At 44.5% G+C, this 22,815-nt stretch overlaps 2 protein-coding genes across 4 annotated transcripts in view; both read left to right on the forward strand.

Annotated features, from left to right (window-relative positions):
- LOC110119149 (homeotic protein ultrabithorax) overlaps positions 1-22,815 on the forward strand; it is a 292,134-nt gene that overhangs the window by 7,376 nt on the left and 261,943 nt on the right. The gene's annotated exons all lie outside the window — the stretch shown is intronic.
- Positions 440-22,815, forward strand: part of LOC100652143 (homeobox protein abdominal-A homolog) — a 39,976-nt gene continuing 17,600 nt past the window's right edge. The window contains exons 1-2 of one of the 2 annotated variants that reach the window (XM_020867514.2): positions 440-1,475; positions 5,469-5,501. In XM_020867514.2, the coding sequence (XP_020723173.1) occupies positions 722-1,475; positions 5,469-5,501 (787 nt within the window). In that variant the 5' untranslated portion in view covers positions 440-721. The remainder of the gene's footprint in view (positions 1,476-5,468; positions 5,502-22,815) is intronic. The other variant, XM_003402141.4, reaches the window with a different exon arrangement.

Here is a 22,815-nt window from a genome sequence, read left to right on the forward strand (position 1 = left end):
GTCGTTCGTCGTCCCGATGTGGAAGGAATCGTAATTACCATAAAGGAATCGTAACGTCAACCCGAAAACCATACCTGGACGGTGGATCCTCTTCGGCCCGGTGTGTGATCGACTGCACCATCGTTCAAAAGGACACGCGACGGAGGGAAACGAATGATCTGGAAACGTTCCGGTGTGCCGTCTGCCGTCTGCCGTCGCGAGCTATCCGGTAATCGCGATCATCCGCCTACTAGCGATATCCATCCTTGTTCGCTCGCGTCCGCTATCGTTTCTGTGATAATGTGTAAAGTTGCGTAAGTGACGATCAAAGTGGGGGTCAAAGGTAACGGATAAACAAGGGAAAGTAGAAAGACAGGCGGAGGAGGAGAAGGAGGAGGTGGAGGAGGTGGAGGAGGAGGAGGAGGAGAAGAAGAACTATTACGACGACGATTGAGTACGAAAAGTGAGAAAGAAACGACGGGACATAAAGAGAAAACGAATAATCGAACAATAATCGTGTACGTGCGTTGAGTGCAAACAAAATTTGGATCGATCCAAGATCGAGAAATTATATTATTTAGTGATATAAGAACGGTGATCGGCGTGGAAGAGTGTGCGTGAAGATGAAGCAGCCGCTGGCAGATTTGCCGGCACGGTGTCGGTGTTGAGACACTGGACCCGGTCTCTGTGTCCGGGCGTGTCTTCGGCATCGAGTCCGAAATCGGCACCGGCTACAGCCGATATGAGTTCGAAATTCATAATCGATAGTATGCTACCTAAGTACCACCAACAGTTCCATCATCAACAGTTGTTCTCGAGCGCGAACCCCGGCACGATCCAGGCGTGTACGACAAGTCCGGCCACCGCAAGTTTAGAATCGAGTTTATCCGCGGCTGCAGTCGCGGCCGCGGCAGTGAATTACGCGCAACAGCACAATTCTCCTAGCCCGACGGGCTCGAGTCCACAGCACTCAGGAAGTTCAGCCTCTACGTCACCGGCTGCACGTACCACCTCTAGCATGTATCCATACGTATCGGCGGCAGCGGCGCACCATCATCATCAGCAACAACAAGCGGTAGCGGCAGCGGCCTTCGGTGCCACGTCCAGCATGGTGCCAGGCTTCGGTTCGACCGCGGCTTCGAGCGCCGCGTTGGCCGCGGCCGCGGCTGTCGACGCCGCCACCGCCGGTGACAAATCTTGCCGTTATACCGCCAGTCTTACCGGAAATGTCGCACCAACGTCCGCCGATCCCATGGTAAATTATACCCTTGGTCATCATCATCAGAACGGCGCTACACCTGGTAGCCTGGTCTCGTCCGCATCAGCCTCGTCGGCAGTTTCCGCTGCGTCCGCCTCCATGGCTGCAGCTGCACAATTCTATCATCAGGCCGCCGCTGCATCGGCTGTCGTTGATCCTTTGACATCATGCCAACAACCTACCACCGGACAACCCGGCATCTCGGACATACCACGATATCCATGGATGTCAATCACCGGTAAGTCTGTCATTGTTTTTCCATCTTTCTCTCTGATTCTTGCTGATATTTCATACGTAACATGTATTCCTTTGACTTCCTTTCGACGCCGCTTCGTGTCTAGCATGATTTTGAAACGTATGTAGCTTCCTTGTATTCGAATAAGCAAGTAGAATGAAGTTCTAGTAAGGATTTGAATATCATTTCACGGTAGATCGTTCGCGTAGAATGTACAGATAGGAAAATTAGCTGTAGGTATCCAAATCAGTATCGTGTATCACACGATCGTAGTGGTTGATGAACGTTTTGTTAGAGTCTCCTCCTTTCGATCGAAAGATGCAGAACAACGATAAGTAAGATAGATTCACCGATTCGAGCTTAATCGCTAATGGTTAATATGGCGTTAAATTGTCCGTAGAAACGAACCGAATCAATATTAGAATTAATGATAATCGCGGCGCCTATTTCAACATGATTTTCACAGACTATCTGCACGCATTAATGACCGAGCGTCGGATGTTGTTCTTAATAATGCGTCAGAGATAACGATATAATTGTATCCGCACCGTTGGATGAAAGTACAAGCAGAATGATCGTTAAAAAATAATGAATTTGCCGTTTTATTTATGTCTGTATTTATCGCTAGTCACGGAGAATGGCAGAAATTTGCAAGTTAAAACGTCGACCATATTTCGTAGTAATAAATTAACGAAACAATAAATTACGCTCGATTCGAATCTAAATTTATCATCTCGTGTAAAATCGATAATAACAACGTTTTATCGTTAGTCGAAATCATGGAAAATACATGAACTATAAAATCTAACTTTTATTTATCTCTACAAAATTATAAATTTTTGCTAATTTTTTAACTATCGTGCGTGGCGAAGTCATATGTTCTTTTTGTGTTCTTTCTTTTGCTCTATATTTGTGTTAATAGGAAGAGCATAAAAAATATAGAAATAGCGTGTAACAGATTATTGGCAAATGACAAATCGTTGAATCTCGAACGATAGATGGAAACTGACCTACGCTACACGTGTTTATAGTCATTCTTTCTGCAGGGGGCACTACATATAGAGTATGTAGTTGTTAGAACATTGTTATGCCTCGAATGTTTCGTAAAATGCGTTAGAAGCATGCTCGAGCCATTGCTCGTGACCTGAACTAGAATAGAAATATCCCATAAAACTAATTGTAGCGGTATAGATATTAATATGCGTAGCTTTCTCATGTAGCTAATCATATTAACCTATTTATTTTCGACCTTATGATTTATTTTGTACTTTTACAACATCAACTCAATCTGTTATCAGCAATATGAACATAATTTATATGTGATCGATTGATGATAACGGTCCAATTTACGTTATTACCATAACTCGTGGAAAAAGTCATAGCAGATACATAGAACGGAATTAACATAGATATTCTATGTTGAGTAGATCCGATATTAATAACGAATCGACAATAATTTTATTCCATAACGCGCACTTACCATTTGCATGTCATTATTCTTAGTCAGGTACGTTGCTCACATTGCTTTCATGCAACTTTGTAACTTGAAAATAGCGCCATGTGCGTTTTTCAAACGTTACACGAACATAAACCCATTCTTTGACAGACTCATTAATTTACATAGAATTCCATTTTGTTCCTCTCATTGCTTCAAGTTGTTATCGGCGCAACAAACAATACGTAAAAATTTCGTCGATTTCCAATTTACGGAAACAATAGAGTTGATCGGACGATAGCGGTATTTGCAATGTGATCATCGTAGACCTGAAATTTTTCCCCGATTCCAGCGACCAGCTATTCTCCGTGTTGTGTATAATGCATTCTGAGTACAGCTCGTATAAGCGCCTTTGTTCGTGGCAGTATTAGCGCGAACAAAGTGCCGACGGCATTTTACCGCCATTTACCGTATTTGTGACGGTCGGACAAATCCGTCGTCGACGTTGTGTTTTTCTCAACGACGCCCGTGAAAAGCATTCGTGTATGTATATGTTTTTAAAAGTAATTCAACTCACCGATCTGCATTGTTTTTCGTGTTCGTGTCGTCGCGGTCGTCCAGATGAGTTGCACACGAGGCGATGCACGTCCTCCATCGAAAATGTAACGAGGGGGGTTGGGGCTTCTTCAAGGTTCGTTTCCGATGCCGCACACTAGTGAAAATAAACCGATCCGACATATATAATTGGCTTTCGTGATACGTGCACACTTGCTTTGTCTAGTACACTGAAGATAGAACGTTTTCTTGAAAGATCGTGCGATATCGTTCCTGTGAATCGATGTTATCTCGTCAGGGAATTTTCAACGGACAATGGCCACACTTAATTTCACAATAACGATATACGTTTGACCGTGTTTTTGAATAACTATCGATATAATTCACTTCGTCATTTATCAACCGGCTGGTTTATGCTTTTCTAACGAACAATTGCTTGAAAATTTTGCGTCGTGTGCTCGATGCAAATGGCGCGTAGAATTCACACATTGTACGAATTAACACCTCCTAGCGTTCAGGCTTTAAATTACAGCAACGACGAAATTTGATAGAGCGCGCCACGATACGTACGCCATGTACGACTGTAGTAGTTCGATGAAGCCATTAATCGTTGAATGTACAAATTATTCTTCAAAGTTCGTTTGGCTATCAATACTGTACAATAACGTTTCTCTTGCACCATATTACCACGCTTCCGTGCATTTTCCCGAACAAAAGATGCCAAGAAAGGATTTGTTCATTATATTTGTAAGTAATGTACATCCTAACGTGTTAACGTTTACCATAAATCATATAGCAACCAGTTTTCTGATTATTTTTAAACCAACGTTTGTGAATTGCGTATTTTCGAAGGGAGAAAATTTTGCCTACGGCTAACGGTACTGGAAACACGCACAAGAGAAGAATTTGACTTATGTAAGCCATACCCGCTGAGTCTTTCTAACATGTTTTAATGCGTGCTTCTTGTAATATTTTTTTATTGTCATACGGGTATTCGTGAAACGATCATGGTATCGACTTGATAACATCAAATCGACGTTTAAATCATAACGGTACAGACAGTGTCTGATTTTTCTCAACACGTGCTTCAATGTAATTTATAACGACGTTGGTTTTTATTGGGCTCTTGTACGGCAATATTTGCCTTTGAGCATAAGCAACAGAGGGAAAAAAAGGTCGCGGAGAACTGTCTTCTTTTTTCATCCTCCATGGCGCAGCTTTATCGGGCAACGTTCGCAAGAAGTGTCTATTCGTGATTCAATAAAGTCCTTATCTGGTTTACGAGTGCGTAAGAATAACTTTACGAGCCGAGAACGAAGGGAACGCCGTCTCTCGCGGTAGTCACTCGAATGTAACGCAGCCGAGAGATTTATTGGGATAAATTCTATGCCGGGAATGGTTAGTGTCCACGATTAGTCTACCGAGGGATTAATTGAAGACGTTGTACTGTACTCATGGGCAACTCATGTCGCGAGATACCGCTATGTCCCGGCTGAAATAAGAGATTATGTCGTTCTGATCGGACCGTACGTTGCGATCATTGTCGCGAAACGAGTACAGAGATCAACGTTTAGGACAATCTAGTGACATTTCGGTTTAATCGACGGAACAGACGGAATGGGAACGGGATTAAGCGGCTGGTGCGCTGGTGGAACGTTTCACGATCGTGCTTCTAATCCTCCTTTCTAGCAGGCGAAGTTGCAGCGAACGCTTTGCGTGCTGAAGTTGCCGCGAATTTCCTACTTTCTAATTGCGTATCCCTTGGAATAAGTTTTGCTTACTTACATGCGTCCTCTTCGTTTCTCTGTTATTCTTTGTTTCTTTTTCCTTCTCCTCTCGACGAATGTTTTGGTCTTGCTGTGCGTGTGTGCGTGTGTATAGTTCGTCTGCCTGTATGGGTAGTTTATCTGAAGTGTGCATGCTTTTCACGGGTGGGTTGAAGCGGCCGATAATCTCCGTATCGGATCGATTGACACTAATTACGACGTTTCTATTTTTGCTTTCAGATTGGATGAGCCCGTTCGACAGAGTCGTGTGCGGTGAGTACCATCTCATTGTTATTATCGTAGTTATTTCGCTGAAACATTTTGGCTAAAAATTTTGTTTACGGAGCGTTGATATTGAAGACGAGATTTCTACTCTGGTACTTATCATAGCACGCGAAGCTTGTACGTTTCGCAAGTTTTTAAAGAATTTCAATGCTGAGCGGAATTTTGACATTGTCAGCTTGAAACGACCAAGGAGATGAAACAAGACCCCAAACACACAGGGGCCAATCTGTTCTCAAGCGTGCGCCGTTGCCACATATGGCAGCCATATTTTCGAACGTAAGAGCCGGTTTCATTCACGAAACGCAATCATACAAGACGATTACCAGTTTTTCATGGCTTCTATTTCAAACTGACGGTCACATTTTCGGTTTTATGATCGATTTCGCGATTCGTATTCAAAACCATCGTACCAAAACAGATTATTAAATTATTCAGTAACGCAAGGTGACCAATTAGCTTATGAACGACTAATTTCTTCTCGTTGTTTCTTTTGTCGATGGCTAATCGGATTAGATCGAATGCAAATAGATCGATCGAATACACCAATTTTCACATATATAGTCAATCCGTAAAATATTCTTTTCCGTAGTAGAGGTTTAAGCTTGAAAAGATTCAAGCGATAAAAAAACAGTGGCCGCGCGCCATTAAACTTTATTCACAATTTCCCCTAACAATATACCCGTGAAATAAGTTGTTTTAAAGCTAATTCGTACGCCTGTTTCTGCCGTTTGATCTCTCCCAGATGATTCCCGTAGTTGTCGCCTTTATAAGATGGCGCTGTTCGCGGATTCATTGCGACGTAAAAAAAGTGTCCTTGGAGAACGCAAGCGGTCCGTGTGGCGCTCCAAAGTGTGTCAAGAAAAGTCAAGGGCACCGCTTAAAGGTCGTTTACTCGAATCCTGGTGCCGGTAGCACGTGCTACCGACTCGTACCCTATTCATTTATGTTAGTTGCGCATGCAAGAAGGACATGTATACGGCTAACTACACCTGTCGTCAACGTGATAATGTTGGCCGCAAATTATACCCGTGACTATGTTTTATATGGCCTATTACGGGCTCACAATGACGCAGTAAATAGCGATTAGGTGAAATTAAAACTTCACCTATTGGACTTATCGCGATGTTTTGTTTACATTTGGTGGATCATAATTTCAAATAGGAATACGGGTGCGATTACGACAGGAAGTCGCTAGTGTACGATGGGAACAGTTACCTGCCCGTAAATCACATCCAAATTTATTCATATAAACGAAGCACAATTGGCCTTTGTATGTTCCATCGTGCCGATCGTACTCTCGGAATAAACCTGTTCTTTGGATAATATCTTCGACAGTGAAATACCATTGAACGTTAATGCCTTTTTGAAGAATTATTATCTGAATCGTATTACGATTTGCGATATTTTTAAACCAACGTATATATCTTCGACTCGAATTCGCATCGAGTCCCCATCGTATCGGCGCTGCGTCCCAGACGAATCTATTCGTGTTTTTTAAACATGATTCTGTAAGCAGGTTTAGAATTGCTGCTTTAGGAGATAATACGTGGCTTCTCCGGCGCCATCCACGATAGACGTCTGTGCGCGTCGAGAGCGCGAAGGAAACGTGACGTTAATGCATTTGGAAGTTGGGGTGCGTCAGCCGAAATACCTGTGGGAATGTTGCACAGAGACCTCCAGGATGCTTGACTAATTGTAATTGAAGTTATGTACGCGAATCAACGTTAGCCCGGGGACACACGATGCATAATGCATCGTCCATCCGTGGCGTATTTCTTCCTCCCCTATCTCTTTTGCATCGACAATTGCGAGTCACAGACCCGCCATCTTCTCCACCGGGATATCTCAGCGATTGCGTTGTAAAATTAGTCAAGACGTTTTTATTAACGTCCCCCGGCTTTATTTTATGGACTGTGGAACGACGAAGATAAATTCGTTGCTAAAATCTGCCACGTCGTGTTTTCGCATTCGCTTCTTCGCTCCGAAAATTCTCAACTTTCCGATAAATCTACAGATGCATTTAAAACAAAAGCGTCTACCGTCGAAAAAGCTGCTTCACGACGTGATAATAAATAAAGGATTTCCGAAATTGGAATTCGTCGAAAAGGGCAAGTTTTGAAATTGCGCGATACTCAGTCGCATTCGCTATGAAGTAATATAAAAATAGCACTTTGAATTCAACTCAAGCGGCGTCATTCTTTTTCTTCCACTCGCTGCAATATCCGTCGTCGTGTCTATGGACATAATCTATCGTCAGTACGTGAATGTACTACGCTTTCCAGTATAGAATTGGGATTGGTGGCTGGGTGGCTTCGAAGCCTGTACCGATAGAATACCGTGGCATCTCACCTTAAAATTCTATCTGCGGCAAAATTTACGTACCCGCGTAAATACGCGTTTTTCCTCTGTCCGATATTCTTTAGACGTATGTACATCGAAATATCTTTGAAACGTATGGTAGAGGGTCGACGGAGATTAACTGAAAAGCTGTGTAGCTTCCATCGCGGAGAGAGAAATGCGCATTGCGACAAGTTATACATACATCTTACGCACGCGTTTCGCGACATAAAATTAGGAAAGAACCGCATCCATTTTATAATACAGAATTAACTTGCAGATACGTATATATCTAATCTTTCACTGGTGGTATGTGAACGTACTGCATTTTGAGGTCAGGGATCGGCGGCCTGCTGATGGCTCCATGGATATTCCGCGAGTCTGTTTTTCTGTATGTGTCCGTTGCGTACTTTCATCCTGGACTGCGACCAAATTTTCAGTCAATAATTTATATAACTACGAGCCATTGTATCTTTACTATTTTAACGATCGCCAACAGTCACGTTGGATAGGTAATGAATATTAATTTCGTTCGTTAATCATATATGAAGATGTTGAAAGCCTTCGAAATAGTATAAAAATATGGGGAACTTATGCGATAGTTGCATAATTCTATTTATTGCGGAATGTTTGACGCTTTCACGATAAGAGTCGTTGGTTAGTAAACATCTACTTGCATTTTGTGTATGGTTAGCAATCAGCAGATAATGTATAATTTATAAACAGTTCGATCTGCTGGTAACAGTGCGCAAGCAAACATTCTTGTTAGCTTACTCAGGACTATACTCCACAGCCGTGCCGTGTTTTCTCCACCCCTTGATTAACTCTCGCTGCTGCTGTGTCGTTCCAAGAATCGTTTACCCCCGTAACCGTAACGGAGAAGAGCAACAATAGTAAAATCTTCTAAATTACAAGCTGCGCTCCTCCTCTTTTTACCTCAGCGTTGAACCGTTGACGTGCACTGTGGGAAACATGGCGCATTTATTTTACTTCCTGTCGCAAAAATATAAAGCGCGGCGGCTAGACAACCTACAAATAGCATTATATTGTCACGATAACATTTTCACTATATATTATTTTATAGCGAACGACGACGACTACGTACAACGACGACGAGTTATATCGAACGAATAATCTATTACAGTAAAGAGATAAATCGATCGGCAATTATTCCAGACGATAGGTTTAACAAACATCCGAGGGTGTGACGGGTTGGCGCAATTTTTGTTAGCCATCTTTCCATAATGCCGCGGTTCAACGAGCCTTTAATCTATCTCTAGTCCGTAAACGGGTGTGCATTTTGATGCGAGGGCTCGGTAGCCTGCGGACGTCTACTTGGATTTCGGTGTGTACACAGGTCTAGCACGAGATAATGTATAATTTATAATCAGACCGTTTCTCTGGCAACAGTGCGCCACTGCATGGACTGAATCTTCCGCCCCAAAAGCCGCCAACCCCTCATTAGCATTCGATGATGGCTGCCGCGTCCTGCAGCGTCCGTATTATCCCATTTCATCGTTTCTACCTCCCCTACCTGGGCTTCTGCTCGTTTCCACCCGCCTTCGCTCCCTCCCATTTTCTCTCTATGTCGCTCTCTCTTCCCTATTTTACACCTATCCGGTCCTCGTCCGACGCTGTACCGTAGAGTCCATCAAGCGGTAGATACGTTTCAGAAGAAGAGCCAAATAAAATTTCAGATAAAAAAATGGTTATCTTTTCTTGAAAATGATGATATCATGGACCTTGGAACAGTATAAAATAGTACAAAATTAATAGATATTTTATTTGTACGAATTTTATCTCTTTGGACGACAAGGCTATTTCACTCGACCCCTCGGGTATCCTTTCGTTTGTATTGCCGCAAGTAAGAAATTTTGTCGAGGGTAGATGCTGGAAAAGTACGCGACGTTAAGGGTAATCTTGCAAGGTGATTGCGTTCAAGAATTCCGGCGGGAAGCCTCGCTTCCGGAGGCCGAGAGAAGTCGGAGCCAGGTCAGGACCGTGTTGTCACTGAGATTATTGAAACTGCAGTTTTATGGGCCTTAAAAGCAGTTTAATTGCTGTTATATAAGTGTTTATGCGCTGCCAGGTTTGGCCTCCGCCTGCGCCACCCCAAACGTTTATTTTATGGTCATACGACGGCGCGTACCCCGTTTTGTCGCGTGCCGAACCCATCATACCAGTCAAATCCTCGGGACGACCGGCCGATTCTAAATGTCACCGTAGATTCACACTCAAGCCTTCTTGGAAAAATACCTTCTGTCTCTTTCTCAGGTCGAGAGAACAGCCTCGAACCTCTCTGCTCGACGGTTATTTTCGGTTACTCAAGGTAAACCTTGCGGGATCGTCATAAGCACGAGTTAGCTATGCTTTCCTTCTTCTTTTCTTTCTCGTTAGCTTCTAATCACGATTATTAAAATATATATGTATATGTAATAGCAATTAGTCTTATTTATTCTATCAGTCATTAGTCTTGTGTGCTTTATGTAATTTTGTTTATTGGCGATAACGACGTATTATCAACTGCTAGTTTTTCAAGGCCATAGAAACTAAACGTCAAACGTGCCAATTGCAAATATACATACGTACGCTTCGTTACAAGCACACGCGTATCGTCTGCCTCCATTCATACTTATTCATACGATACGATGCTTTATTTCGAGGTTCTCTTTGCTGATTTCCTTCGCTGAAATTCTCCGGGCCGGTCACGACACGTATACGTTTCACGGCGATACGCTTTATTTTCACAACGATAATATGCAAACGATTATGTCGCGTGCTACGTTACAAGCCGTTACAGATTTACGAAACATCCAGTCAGGATGTTATGCGATCGAATAGAATCCTATGGCGAATATCGACTTCGCGCAGCTATAATATATGCATTTACTACGAAGTATATTTACTACGAAGCATTTATCTATTATCTGCCTCTTTTTCTTCTATCCTGAATAGAGCAACAAGCTCCAAACACATATATCGCGGTGATTGTTTCAAGAATCGTTTTAGATTGTTTTTAGAAAACAAATGAATCTTTTTATTCTCTATGCGAGATGGATTATTATACGCGTTCGTTTATTAAAAAGACGAGCGATAGAATCGTAGTAGTCAGTGTATATTAAAATAATTTTAAATACCTGTACAGAGGTGCAGTATATGCCGGTCGTAATCGTCGCTCGTTCGTCGTCTACCGTTCTACTCTAGGCTCGCCAGTCCATTGACTGCATAACTCGCAATAACGAATGCCCTACAGAGCACGTTCGTCTGTTGATATCGATCGGTGGTATCACAAAAACTATAAACGTAACTCCGGTTGACGATTAGAAATAACAGCGATAATGTTTTGTTCGCAGTTTGTTTACCTTCATACGTAGCAAATCAAAAGAACGTTGACGCTGCGAGGCACAACACCGTGACTCTCTTTCCATTCGAATTTTCCGTTCGCTCATGTGCCGCTACTTATTAGCAAGTATAAGAAAATTTCTCCAGGGTTGGTCGAATTTTACAAGGTCGACCCTTTTCTTTAGCCTTTTTTTACGGTTTCACCTTTATTCGGAAGGCTGGCTTTTTTTCTAAACCTGACGTAAACTTTCACCGCACCCTTTGTCGAGAGTCGCGCGCGCTGTTTCCCATCCCTTAAAAAGCAGTAAAGTTTACGAGGAAATCTATTACGACAAGGAAAGAGCTAAAAAGCCGATGCCTCTTGGTGACGTTCGTAAATCATGCTGGTTTTTAGCCGAGTGAAAGTAAAGGCTTCGTATCTGTTATAGGAATCAATCAGGTTGTATTTGTCAGAGGTCACGCAAGCTTTTTACATAAATCTGTATTCTACAAACGGGACAACAAGTTTAATGTGGAAATTTCATTAGATAAACGTTAAACAGATCTTTTTCAATTTAATCGATTAGAGTTTTGCTCTTGGTTGCGTTATTACCGTTTAAATTGACTCTGCTGTTTATTATTCTTACGTTACTTCTATCTTCCTTTTTCCTTTAAATAATTTTATTATTAACAAACGTGGAATACGCTAAAGTAGCGTATATCTGAAAAAAACTATCTGTATCTTAACGATGTCTATCGAAATATAACATAACTCTACTTCGAGTCACATAGACCGGAAGAGAACAGCAGTGTTTAAGTTTAAAACGATCTATTTCTCGGTGGATTCTCGTTCTCCGCGTGTATAGGGAAGTTGAAATTACCGAGTTAGTTAAAATTCAGTGAATTCTATGAAAACGCAAATAGTATCGGAACCTTTGTCTCGCGCGGATGAATAAGAGAACATGCAAGTTGCGGTTTCGACTGGCGTAAGAAGCCGCACACGAGCGTGTTCTAATTTATAAACTCGTTCAGCGAACAGATGAGCAGGGGAGCCGTAGCCGAGGCGGTGTGTGTCGTGTTCCATCGTATATTCAGCGCTGCCATTTGCGCAAGCGGGAAGAAAGGGTCGGAAAAATCGAACTGTAGACTGTAGGTGAACAGCAACCGGAGAAACACGGACTCGCGGCGTATCCCATTCCAGGAATACCGATAATTATCGTAGGGGGAACAATTTATCGTAATTACACTGGCGGCGCTATCTGTTTCTCGATAGCTCGCGAGTCGGCTCGTTCGTTTTTCCACCAGCGTGTATTTCTTCTTCTTCTTCGTTTCCCCTTCGTTTGAAGTCGTCTGAAGTAGCACCGTGGGGGGAAAAAATACGCGAGACACATAACAAGGGAACAAGGAGAGGAATGATATTTCGTCTGCCGTGTTATTTCTCTCGCCTGGTTCTCCAGCGTGTGTGTGTGTGTGTGGAGGTTTTGCAATTTTTGGCTTGGCGAGAATGTTTCCAGGTTGAATTATTCCACGAAATTCGGCTTGATTCTCGGCGGAGCAGGCAGGCCGCTGGTAAATATTCAAGTTAGTAACAGTTCGCGCTCGCGAAATTACAAAAGACTGAGGCATTGTACAATGGTAGGTAGTTAGAGTAAAATAGTGCGCTCGCCACGGCCGTTTGGCCGGCTCTCAGCTGCTAACAGGATTTTGTTAAAATACGATTATACCTAGCGAGAAGGAGGATTGAGATAGCGGTAGGTAGGACCGTTCTAATGAAAACTTAGGTTTAGAGGTTGGATCCTCGCAGTGTCTTGCATACCAATGCTGTCTGGAAATTCATGAGGTCGTCGCTCGAATTACCGGAAAAATAATTTCGCGGTCGATTTAAAGGAGAGCGCCTTAATTGCGAGTTGCATTCGCTTTGCATCGCAAGAGAAGTGCAGTTTGGAACGTATCCTAATCGCGTCCAACTTGATTTTCTTTATTTTGGCAAAAGTGTAATGATTTTTCTTCTTTGCAAAGAGAGAGGGAGAGAGAGAAGTAATTTTCTCTCTTCGTTAGGGATAATGTTACACAACGCCGGTTCTTGACTAACTGTTGGCTGCATAATTCCTCAAAATCCAATTACTAATTCGAGAAAAGTTGTCCTCATCGACGGCGAATACACGTAGAAAAGGAAATTCCCGCCTCTTCGAGTGAATTCGAGCCTTATTTCCTCGACAGCGTAGCCGCGATTAGCTAAAAGTTCCACTATAACAAACATCTCGTTTGGAGTTTTCGTTGGATATCCTATTCTTGCAAGCAGCCGAGTTTGCGTCGAACTTGTCTTCATCGCTATGCCCGAAACTTTCAACTTTAGCGCGGCGTTTAAGAGAAAAATTGCATCTCTCGACCGAAACTTGGGACATCTCGGCGTTTCACGCTCGCTCCAATGCACAATGCAACCGGAAGCAAAGTTCCTTGCTCCAAAATGAAGATGGGAGCGTTTTACATTTCATTTGGTCGTAGACAAAAGAAAGAACGAGGATCTTGCCTGTTTTCCCCTCGATCCTCGCGTCGAAATCCTACTCGTGAAAATGTAATCGTTCGTACCCGTCGTCCCGTTACATCTCAGCCGATGGAAAAATCGTTTCTCTCGATGTTAAAATTTACGCGCACGTTGCTTCACGTGCGTCTCGCATCGATAGAACGAAGTTTGAAAAAATCAAATCGAAAGAGGTAAGTTTCAGCCGACAGATATGGAGGTGCGTGACGGTCGTTAAAACTTGGAGAATGTCACTTGGTAGATATAACACGGACAGAGTGTTATTTTCACGGTCGATAAAATTTTACGGGAAGGATAGAACGATCCGGTGAAATATGTGACGAATAAGGATGTGCGAAGATCGTTAAATAGCCGTAGAATTCCTCGGCGTCTACCGACAAATCGACGATCCTTTAAATCGGTTCTACCTGATCGTCGATTAAATTAACCGGTATTTAATTAAATGCGACAACGTCCAACAATCGACCACGTTTCCTTTTGTACAAACGCCTTTTACGTTTTCATTGTATGAAATCATAAAACGACTGTTGCTTCTCTATCCCTATTCTATCTTGAGATTTGCATCGCGAAACGGACTATCGACGCGTAGTTTCTCGCTGAAATTCTATTTTATCCACTGGAACAGATGCTTACGGGAAAGTTTAATAAAGATGAACGCGAACCAGTGCAGTCGATTGTTGCGCGCTGTGTTGTTAGCGACAGTGGTTGGCGTTCTCCGAGAGGAACGCTTTCGTAGTTGCACGAACATAGCGCTGACACGCGAAACGACGTTGTCCAGGCGAGAAAACGTGCTCACCGGCTAGAGAATGCGATTCAGACGTTCAACTACGTAGTCGTCGGATCTAAGGGAGAGAGTGGAAAGCGTGGCGCGGTTGGATAGCTGTGCTACTCCCGTGGCTGTGCGCCACGCCACGCCATACCATGTCACGCTGGTGGAGAACGACCCCCTGGCGAGTACTATCGTAACAAATGTGCCCGTTTGCATAACACGACGACGAGCAATTCGGGTAGGTTTGACGGTGCGCGATATAGACCTTTAGCCGTGAGAGGCGAGAGAGAGAGAGAGAGAGAGACCTGGACGAAGAGAAGGGGCGAAGACCACGGCTCTCTGCTCTTGCGAGAGAATGGCGGGGGAAAGGGAAAAGGACACGAGGAGTCGAAGCTGGAGCCTCCTTCCTCTCCCGGGAGACTCGACTGTATAATCTACGCCTTCGGATAGCCAATACCGAACGAAGGAATTGCTCCGGAATGCTCCACCTCGATGTCAGGTAGATTTACTGCTGATCAGAATTACGATGTTTACGTTCGCGTAACGATCAGAGCTTGATTTACGCCACTCGGAATCTAGTCGCTGGCGTTCTAATTGTTCGAGGTCGGTTAACCATTATCGAGCTTCCTCCCTCGGACATCCAGTTGACGTTCGATGAAGATGGAATGCGTGTGCAACTTGCAGCCCTTCGAGACAACTGTCATCAAATTGGAAATTATCGCGTTATGGCTCGATCTGTCACCTCTGAATAGAGATTAATCCTACATGATGAACGGAGAACAACTACTGACGAATTACAAACGAATTACTAATACGAATTAATATGCGCGATAGTATGATAGCGGTAAGTAGTTTCGACAAACCAGCCACAAATATCCTATAGCGCTTAAGTGTACTACGAGCGAATTAAGTTGCTCGTTAAACTAAACGCTATTCGCGCACGATTAAGAAATTTCATTCTATCAACGACGCTCGAACCTGATCGTTACGCTTTCCACGATTCGCTCATGGAAGTCTCGTGACGCGTTGGTTGCAGAGTGGAACGACACGACGGAATATCTCGTACAATAACCTTCGAAATTTCGAAGCTCACTGTGGCCCCCGTCGTATTACAGAAAGAGGGGGCAACATACACTTGCACACACCGGCACCGATCCGGTCTAGATATCGCGTGAGTACGTCGCCGTGCTCTTTCACGGTACACCCCTGATACAGCTTATCACGACTTTTATCCCTCGATAAAAACTAAAGGCTCCATTTCCAGCTTTTGTACCGTCCCGCGGCTCCGCTGGAGGATATTACGCCTCTTCTCTTTATACTTATGTACGTGAACAACCCGACCGGTAGTCGTAGTGCACATTCTTGTCTCTGTGTATTTCCGTGTACTTTCATGTTCTTGCGCTTGTACGCGCGTATGGGTGTTTCTCTCGTCGCAGTGTTAGCGCGGAGAAGAGCTCGATGCACCATACACGTGCGATACATACACACACACACACACAACGCAGGCACACGTACACGAAAACAGACTCTGTGTGAGGCCATCTACGTATCGTTGTCGTGCGCTTTGTAGACATATTTGGTTCTCTACGTTGGCCGTGGAAACTGCTTTCGTGCTTCGCGTCGATAGTGACGGGTTCGAGCAAAAAGAAAAAGAGCCGCGACGAGGGCGGAGATTGGAATGCCGAACGCGAGTTAATTGGGACATAATTAAAGGCCATGGCATCGCTTAAAGATCGCTAAAAATGACAATTCTTTGCTCTCACCGCTTTAAACGCGACTTTAACCTCCGAATCGGCACAGAATATATGCGTCATTTCCGTTTGTTCTTCTTTTTTATCCCTTGATACTCTGCAGTCGTACTCGGATCGTTTAGTTAATTCCTGGTGCGCAGCGTGGGTCCCCTTAACGAGCTCCCGATCGAAGAAATTATAACTTTGGCGCGATTCAATTATATTTTAATCCAGTTCGAATCGCGGTTTATGCTGTCCTTCGGCCGACAAGCAGCATAATTGTGCCTGATCACGCCCTTATGAACTCACCGCCCTCGGGACACACTAATTTCCTCTCTGCTATCTTCGACTAATACCTCGTATCGAATAACTTACGATTTTTCAAACAAATAGCGATACTCGTTTCTTCACTCCCATTCATGAGGCCGCGAGATAAGCTAACGGCCGATAAAAAAAGAAAGAAAATTAGGTTTTAAGGGAAAAAAATGTAACCTTTGAACGGCTATGGCTCGTATCTCGATGCTTTGAATACATTGCACATTTCGGTCGTTGGAAATCGAAAATCAGATCAAACCCATCACCCGCGTCATCGAACCAATACATACAGATACTCACATCGTGAAACGGTGTACGTTTGTGTTTGTTGAGTCTGTGTGAAAGTCCAGATATACGTACACCGGGTCCGTTCCCGTAGCTTGCGTTAGGCTGATGGTGGTCGTCGGACGAGGGGCTAGAGGTCGCTGGTGGGGGAGACAAGTTATAACAGGGGTGGGTGGAATCGTTACTAGAACCAAGAGACGAGAGCGCATGCGCGGGGGATTCCCCTTTGTCCGCGTGGCGTATCCGTGCGAGCACGAACGAAAGAATCGCGAGGAGAAATGAGAGAGAGAGAGAGAGAGAGAGACAGGAGTTAGAAGCGAGTAAACTGAAGAGGAGTGCGCGGCGGTCGCTACGGCTCCCGAAGGAATTCGCCTATCTTACGACTTTTATTATACGCGTGTTTGCCTGGCAAAGTCTTCTTCGCCCTCGGTTGCAGTCAACTAGAATCGTGCAGCACGATCCGCGAGCAGATTTCGTTGCGTCGGATTTCGAAATTTCAGAAACGATTCTAGTAGGTTGTTCACCATTCTAAAGCTAAGTCGAGGCTCGGCTTTTTACGGATGGACGTCTATCTGGTTGATTTAATCAAATAATCAGACTAGCGGAGAGTAGTGGAAATGATCGAGAATCGCTATCCAGCGAATCGTTTGATTTTAAAAGAGTTTCTAAATTTCAAGTACGTGGAATACTATCGAAGATCTCATGACGTAAAAAACAACGGATATAGAGTCTGTTTAATTTTATAGCATTTAACGTAACTATGGTAGCTTGAGTCGAACAAAAGATTTTTTGCGAGATTTTGATTATCGACCAGCGCGGAGGCACGTGGGCGGATAGGGTCAGCAAGTAGGAAGGTTCGATGTTAACGAAAAATGGGGCCCCATGGAGCAAAAACGAGAGTCTAGTTAGATGTTTGTTTCTTCCCGTAATGCAGCAACGTGAAGATCGATAAATAGCTCACAATAAAACCGTACCCTCCGAATTATTCTTAGTAGATTTACAGGGAACTTCCCCGTGGTCAGTCCTCCAGGGAGTCACAAAATCCTGTGGTCCACTATTGGTACATCTAGAGCAGGCATTATCTATTTAGCGAGTGCGAAGATGGCGTTCGCCTTGAACTCAATAACACCGTTATAAGCCACAATGAACTTGGTAGACCTTAAATTAGCAGTTAAACACATGTAGGTAGATAGGATAGAGCTTGAACTAGGCCAACAGACCGTTTCCCCTCGATCCTCCCGCACGAGTATGTGCATAAAATAAATACGTCATATTCGAGTTTCAAATTATTCAGCTTGCAACGATCAAATGAAAATATTTACATCGTACAATTCGAATTATCTTCATCTTATTCGCGTTCGCCACTCTTATACATATATCGTTTCCTTTTACACAGAGTACATTCAACTTTTCCTACATTCTTCTCGATATCGACCCACAATTTCCATTCGATGAAGCGATATAATCCTTCGGCCAATATGTACAATGTACACGTCCTTGTCACCGTATGTGGATTGGAAGGGAGTCGAGCAAACACATTTCAGCCATCTCCTGTCGAAGGTTAAACACTGCGGGGTTGTAACTTTCGAAATATTCGGAAGATTCTGAAAGGTCGGTCCACCATCCGTTGGTTGAACAGGCGGGGCGAAGAATGGCAAAGATCGACGGAAGGAAAGGGTGAAGGAGGGTGCGTAACGGGAACTAATATCGTAAAGCCGCAACGTGCTCTGATTAAACATTATGTGGGTCCTAACGTTGCTCACCGCGACGATAGCTGCTCCTGTTCTTACTGCTACCTACGGCCAAGATCTTATCCGTTCCAATTGTTTCTTTCAATAAAGGAACAATTTCTGTCTTATTTTACTTCTGTCTAATTAATATATATTGGACTCCATCTTATCGCAGGATTCTCGAAACGAATGTTACCGAGTAAAAGGTAATATTTGAATATTTCAAACAATCGAACGCAACTGGAAAAATTAGCCAGGAGCAAGGGAGCACAAGGGGACAGCTGGTTTTTTTCGACTCGCACTAAAAACGTTTACGAGCTTCGCTGGAAGACGACGTGTACCCGCTTCGCTATAATTTAAGCAGCATTTTAAACAACAATTCAAACGGTGCACGGCCAGTAGGTAACATAAAACACCGGGATCGCAGTCGTGTTCCGGGGTGTTGCTAATGAGTAATAATTTCGCCGACGTGTCGGTAGCTCCTCGAACTTATTCCGTGTCTCGTCTCGAGTATCTTTCGGAAGCCGTTGCGACTGTACGTCGGATGTTCTAAATTGCGCGGCCACGACTTTTATTAGCGGAAGGAGACAGCCGTGGCATTTGCATGTAATGGTGCACAGGAGAGGGCTGCGTAGCAGTGACGAGGGCGAAGAAGAGGAGGAGGGCCCGGTTCGAGAGGAAGAATGTTGGAAAATATGAGGGAGGTTGAAAAGGAGCAGGGGTAGAAGACGGTCGGTAGGGAATGTAAGGCCGTAATTAGAGTTTTAGGGGTTCTATGGGGTGGTTGTTCGCGCTGCTGGCCTGTTATGGGGGCGGAGAGAGGTGGCGTCAGCCAGGACGTACGAAAGGGGACGCACGCCTCCCTTACGACTCTTACGAGGGACGGAATGTTTGCCAACAGCATTCTAATACGTCATTCTTTATTGTAAAATTAAAATTTAATCCGGAGGATCGTATCGAGGCCCTCCATTTAGCGCGGGCACGAGATTACGTGTATTTTAGGATTGGCGTGCTGCCGGCTGGTTTATTTTTGAGAGATTCGGTCGCCAACCGCTTCACCGCGATACCATTCCAACGACGAGAATTATGCATGCTGCGTGTCGTACGATTAACAAATGTAAGCGCCCTTTTAAAGCCGAAATACAACGAAAAAGGATAAACGGGCAAGAGAATATTATTTTTTGTACTATTTAAAACGTAAAACGAATTGGCGAGCGCGACGAGAAAGATTACGTTTTTGATCAAATATGTTGGAATCGTCGCCGTTTGAAAGATCGGACGTCCCGTTATGTCTCATTCCATGAAACATAGGAAATGAAACTGATGTAGAAAATAAACGAGGCGTCACGTATGCTAATTAGACGTTCGTGCGCGAGTGACTCGCACGAATCGCACTCATAGACCGTTCATAACGCGTCGTATTCGGCGAGGATATATCGCAATTGCTACGGGACATGGACGATTTGTCGGCTTTGTACCATTTCCAGTAACGTTTCCAACTCAGCGCCGGTGCTACCGATGCAATTTACGCGGGTCGCTATAGCATTCGAATTATCGCGCTCGCACGGTTTCATGACGTCGAATAATGGAAATTCTTTCTCACGTGCGCTACCACCGTCCTCTATCGTCGTCCACGTTTCTTTTTCTCTCGACGAAATCGAAACCTGCGTTCTCTCTTCGGCGAAGAATGCGAACACGGATCATCTTTCTCCTCGTTGTATCGTAAACAGCAATATTTTGTACAGTCGGTCCAGGAGACGAGACAAAGAAAGGCGTATCCTCTGACAGATGAAACAACTAGACGTTACGTGTGTCTTTTTCCCTCTTTCTTGCTTTTCCTTTTTTTTTCTTTTTCTCTCTTTTTTTTTTTTTTTTTTTTTTTGAGGTGCAATGTGAGCGCGTTGCTCGTGCCATCAGACCGGGTCGGGGGCTTCTCTTATAAATTTCACTCCCAAGGTGACTTTACAATTTCGTGGGAGATTAGAGCGCTTATTGCCAGAGAAGGAATAGCTGCACAGTCAGCCGCCATGTAGATACGATTCCACACACCGTGAAAGGCACCGCCATGTCGCGCATCTGGGTAGAGAGCCGATCTCGCCGGTTTCACTGTTGTGTGCGTAACGCGTCCCCACTCTGGTTGGCTGAATGCGTGTGCGTGAGGCAGATACACGGCAGATAATGGGAGGCACCCTTATAGATGACGTTTGGGTTCCACCGGGAACAATGGAGCGAACTTCTCCCCTCTCACCATCCATCCTTGTCGGAATCCTTTATTACCACCCCGTATATATACGAACGGCATACCCTCATATATATCCACCCCCCCTTCTTCTACACCCTTCCATGACACGGTACATAGGCGCGTGTTGGAACGCATAGCTCGCCACACACACCAGAGCGAAACGAGCTGTCCAACCAATCGGGATTTAAGCCTATTGCTAGTCCTGATGGAAGCTACGCTATACCAACGCACACTAACGCGTGACGAAAGAGTGCGTGAGCACCTGTACGTATAGTCTCCCGTGAGATCGTTTCGCCATTTACCTTTTGCTCTTTCTTTCCTTTCCTCTCGTTTCTGCCCGACAGATTAAAGACACCCACGTCGCAACCGCTCGCGGTCGAACGCGTGTTTCTATCGCTTCTTGCTCTGGTTCCCCTCGAGAATGTCTAGATCGTAAGTCAACCGAGCGGTACGTGTAACGTATTTGGATGAGATCGATAATTTTTACAAGTGAACGGCAAAGCCGAGACTGCTTTTAGGCTGACGACAGATGGATCATCCCTCGCGTCTATCTTTCTCCTCGGATTGCATCTTTGGTCGCGTTCTTCGCCATAAATAGCTACCCATCGAACCGGTGCACAAATTTCTTCCCGTCGATGACGAGAATATCGACGCGACAGGAAATACGAAAGAAGTATATTTTACCGCCTGCCACGCGATTTTAAGTCCTCGGATGTGTGCTGTTACTCATACGTAGGTATCGCGACTGGACACGAGACGCTAGAAACCGGTACGTAGACGACGGGTTTCATAGTTGGATAAAGCGATCACACGATTCGAGTAACGTCGGTTCTTATTGCTAGAGATCGCCGCTGCCAGAGATTTCCAGATTATTACGCTGCGATCGTTTGTCAAACGAGCGAATGGAATTACTGGAACAGTCGGAGCGAACTCTCTTTGGACATGTTGACAGAGGTCGTTTTCTCGAAACGGATCTCGGTTATCGTAAAATTTCCAGCCGACAAATAGAGCATCGAACTTTGATAACCTTATCTTCGTACCTCTTATAGCAGCGCCTTAAATAAAAAACTAGTGGCTACATTTAAAAACGATAAAGAAAAAAAGCAGACATTCAAAGATAAGAGATGCGCGTACCGTGAAACGTAGAAAGTGAAAATGTCATTCGACAAGATGAAACTCGGCTCACTTTGCCAAAAGTTTTAACGAGGCTCGCGACGACTTTAACTTTTAATCACGTCTTCGTCCGTTCGCCGTCTAAAAAAAGCCACCGTATGACCAGCGGCTAATGTATTCGGATACGTGACATCATATAGCAGATATGCCTGCTATCCGGCTCCATTCGAGGAATTCCATAGACAATACCGAAGAGAGGGCGGAAGGATGTAGGAAGAGAGAGAGAGAGGGAGGTTCGCGCGAACGAAAAGGCAGCAGCATCTAGTTTGACAACAGTCGCAAATCGCGCGGTGGCGGAGGACGAGGGCGCTGGCGTCCCTCTTTGTTCGAGCGGCTGGTCCAGCGCTGGTGCCCGATCCATTCATAAATATCTCAAAACGGCTTAATTTCGCGGCACTGCGGGCAAATAAAATCTCGAGCCGGTGAAAAATGTAGACAGGCCGAACGAAGGGGGAACGGGAGAGAAGATACGGCCCAGGCACGACCCACGAATCGCTTGATCGCCTTCTCGGGTCACTGCAGCCTCCGCTAGAGAACGGCCGAACGAGCCAGAAGGCTTCGTTCCTCCGTCGTTCCCTGAACGAGAAGGACGCCCGTGTACGAGCATCGGACAGAGACGGAGACTGGGCAAAATGGTCGCGATAACTCCTCCATCTACTCGCTCTTTCTCTCTTTTCCTCTCTCTCTCTTACTTGATGGCAATTCCAGGCTCCACCATGGTCGAGCGATTTATCCGGCTAATCCTCGCACTTTTCGTGGCCGATTTGCCATCCCCCGCAAATATCTAGCGAACCTAGACGCTTTAACCTCGCGTTGATTGGTCGCGGTGACTTGTCCCTTTCTCCGGGCCGATTAAAG

The sequence above is a fragment of the Bombus terrestris genome, chromosome 18, assembly GCF_910591885.1.
Source record: "Bombus terrestris chromosome 18, iyBomTerr1.2, whole genome shotgun sequence".
NCBI lineage: Eukaryota > Metazoa > Arthropoda > Insecta > Hymenoptera > Apidae > Bombus > Bombus terrestris.